The following is a 1846-nucleotide window of genomic DNA, read 5'->3' on the forward strand; positions in this document are numbered from 1 at the left end:
TTTTTTTATCTTTTGCTCCTAATCGGTTATTATAGAATGATTTTTTAAAATCTGACACCTTTATCTCTGAACCCTCAAATGTGCGCTTCGCAATTCTTCTTATAATCGGTAACTTTTTTTCTTTCCCCTAGAATTTGAACTTCACAGTAGTCCCTATAATCCGTCATTGTCCTTCTTACATCTGATATGTGTGCCTCACATATATCCCTATAGTCCGTTATTTTCTATTTACTCCCTCGAATTTTCTTCTGGCAATTCTCCTTATAGCTGGGTATATGTTTAATCAATTCCTTACTGTCAATTTCTTTAGTCTTCCCTTCATTACTCATTAAGTCCCTGATGCCTAAATCTTTAGCGAATGATTTCTTCATATTTAATAGCTTTTCTCTTGCACCGACAACTTTAGGCCACGAATTATCTTCATATCCTGATAGCATTCCTTTTATTTCTAAAAGGGGTTCTCTATAGTTTTGTCTACATTCTGCTGGTTTTTTCAGAGCCACAAAATTTCTTCAATACATTTTACCTTATCTGTCACATCGTTTTTATTTTTAGCCACTAGCCAATCTTCAACCTTCTGCACACGCAGCTAATGGTTTGTTCGTCGTTCTAAAATTTGTTGTCTTCTTTTGGCTGCTTACTTCGCTTGAAGAATCATTAAAGGAATACTAACAAAGGGGAGAAAAAAAAGAGGCCATGCATAGGACATATTAAAAAATGGTTGTTCCACCAGATGAATAAAAATGAGGACAAAAATAGTGATAATAATAACAGCGCTTCTAGCAGTTTCTATTGATGTATTACATTATTGCAATGGTGGCATATCCATAGTAACAGGGATATGGTTAGAACTTTTACAAGAAAGGGAGAATTAACTTCCTCCCCAGTGAAGGACTTCATTGATACAATCATTTCCGTGTCGACAGACAGCCTACATATATTTTGATATCCTTAACAGTTTGGAAATATGTATAACTTGTTACGATTTTACTTGGTTACCTCTTCTGCCACTTCTTTAATTAAAAGAGCTTTTAAAGTTGCTAAAGTGAGGATGAACTCAGCAACGGAAAATAAAGCTGTGGTAGGACAAATCGCTTCAGAAATAATCGCGTATAATAAAACGTACCGGCTGATGTGTATATAATTTCTTACAGGTAAGTCACTAATTCAAACAGTTTAGACGGGGAAGACTCCCATGCACTCAGTTAATAGGAGGACTTCTGTTTTATGCCGTTAACAGAGCGTCGCAGGAAAATATTTCACAAAAAAAATGAATGAACTGCTAAAAGAATCAAACTCGTTCAGAGTTATAAAATGTTAACCTGCAAATTCATAGGTAAAGAAATATGCAATTTGTAACTCATACATTTTAGCATGAATATGAGCATAAGGGACGAACGAATTTTAATTTGTGCTTCGAGTAAATCTCCTCTTATGAATTATGTTGCAATGCATGGTGACAGGCAACTGGGGTGGTCAGCACCGATCACGGCAATAGCGGTGACAAAAGCAGCGACAAAGTAGTGACAATGTAAGGATAAGAATAGAAAAACTAAATATTGAATGCCCTCTTTCATAAGTTAAAATAGCAACGCTAGTATAGAATTAATCCTACCGACAAATAAGACTTTTATGAAACACAAAGTATCCAGCGGATAGTTCACCAATAAGTTGATAAAACAAATGGTGGAAATTTTTCCTAATATTGTGCAATATAATACAAAACCAGGGAATCTAATGCCCCTACTCTTTACGGTAAAATTAGAGTGAAATTGTGACATATATATTTCTACGTCTATCTATGTGTAAAGATATATTTACGTACTTAATTCTACATGGTGGGGGA

At 34.9% G+C, this 1846-nt stretch overlaps 1 protein-coding gene across 1 annotated transcript; it reads right to left on the reverse strand.

Annotated features, from left to right (window-relative positions):
* Positions 1 to 224: 224 nt before the first annotated feature.
* C922_01151 (hypothetical protein) lies at positions 225 to 437 on the reverse strand (the record flags this gene model as incomplete). The annotated part of the gene is made up of 1 exon (XM_008816759.1): positions 225 to 437. One exon carries the CDS (start codon positions 435 to 437, stop codon positions 225 to 227), a length of 213 nt encoding a protein of 70 aa, XP_008814981.1.
* Between the last annotated feature and the right edge of the window lie 1409 nt (positions 438 to 1846).

This window comes from Plasmodium inui, assembly GCF_000524495.1.
Source record: "Plasmodium inui San Antonio 1 unplaced genomic scaffold supercont1.4, whole genome shotgun sequence".
Classification (NCBI taxonomy): domain Eukaryota; phylum Apicomplexa; class Aconoidasida; order Haemosporida; family Plasmodiidae; genus Plasmodium; species Plasmodium inui.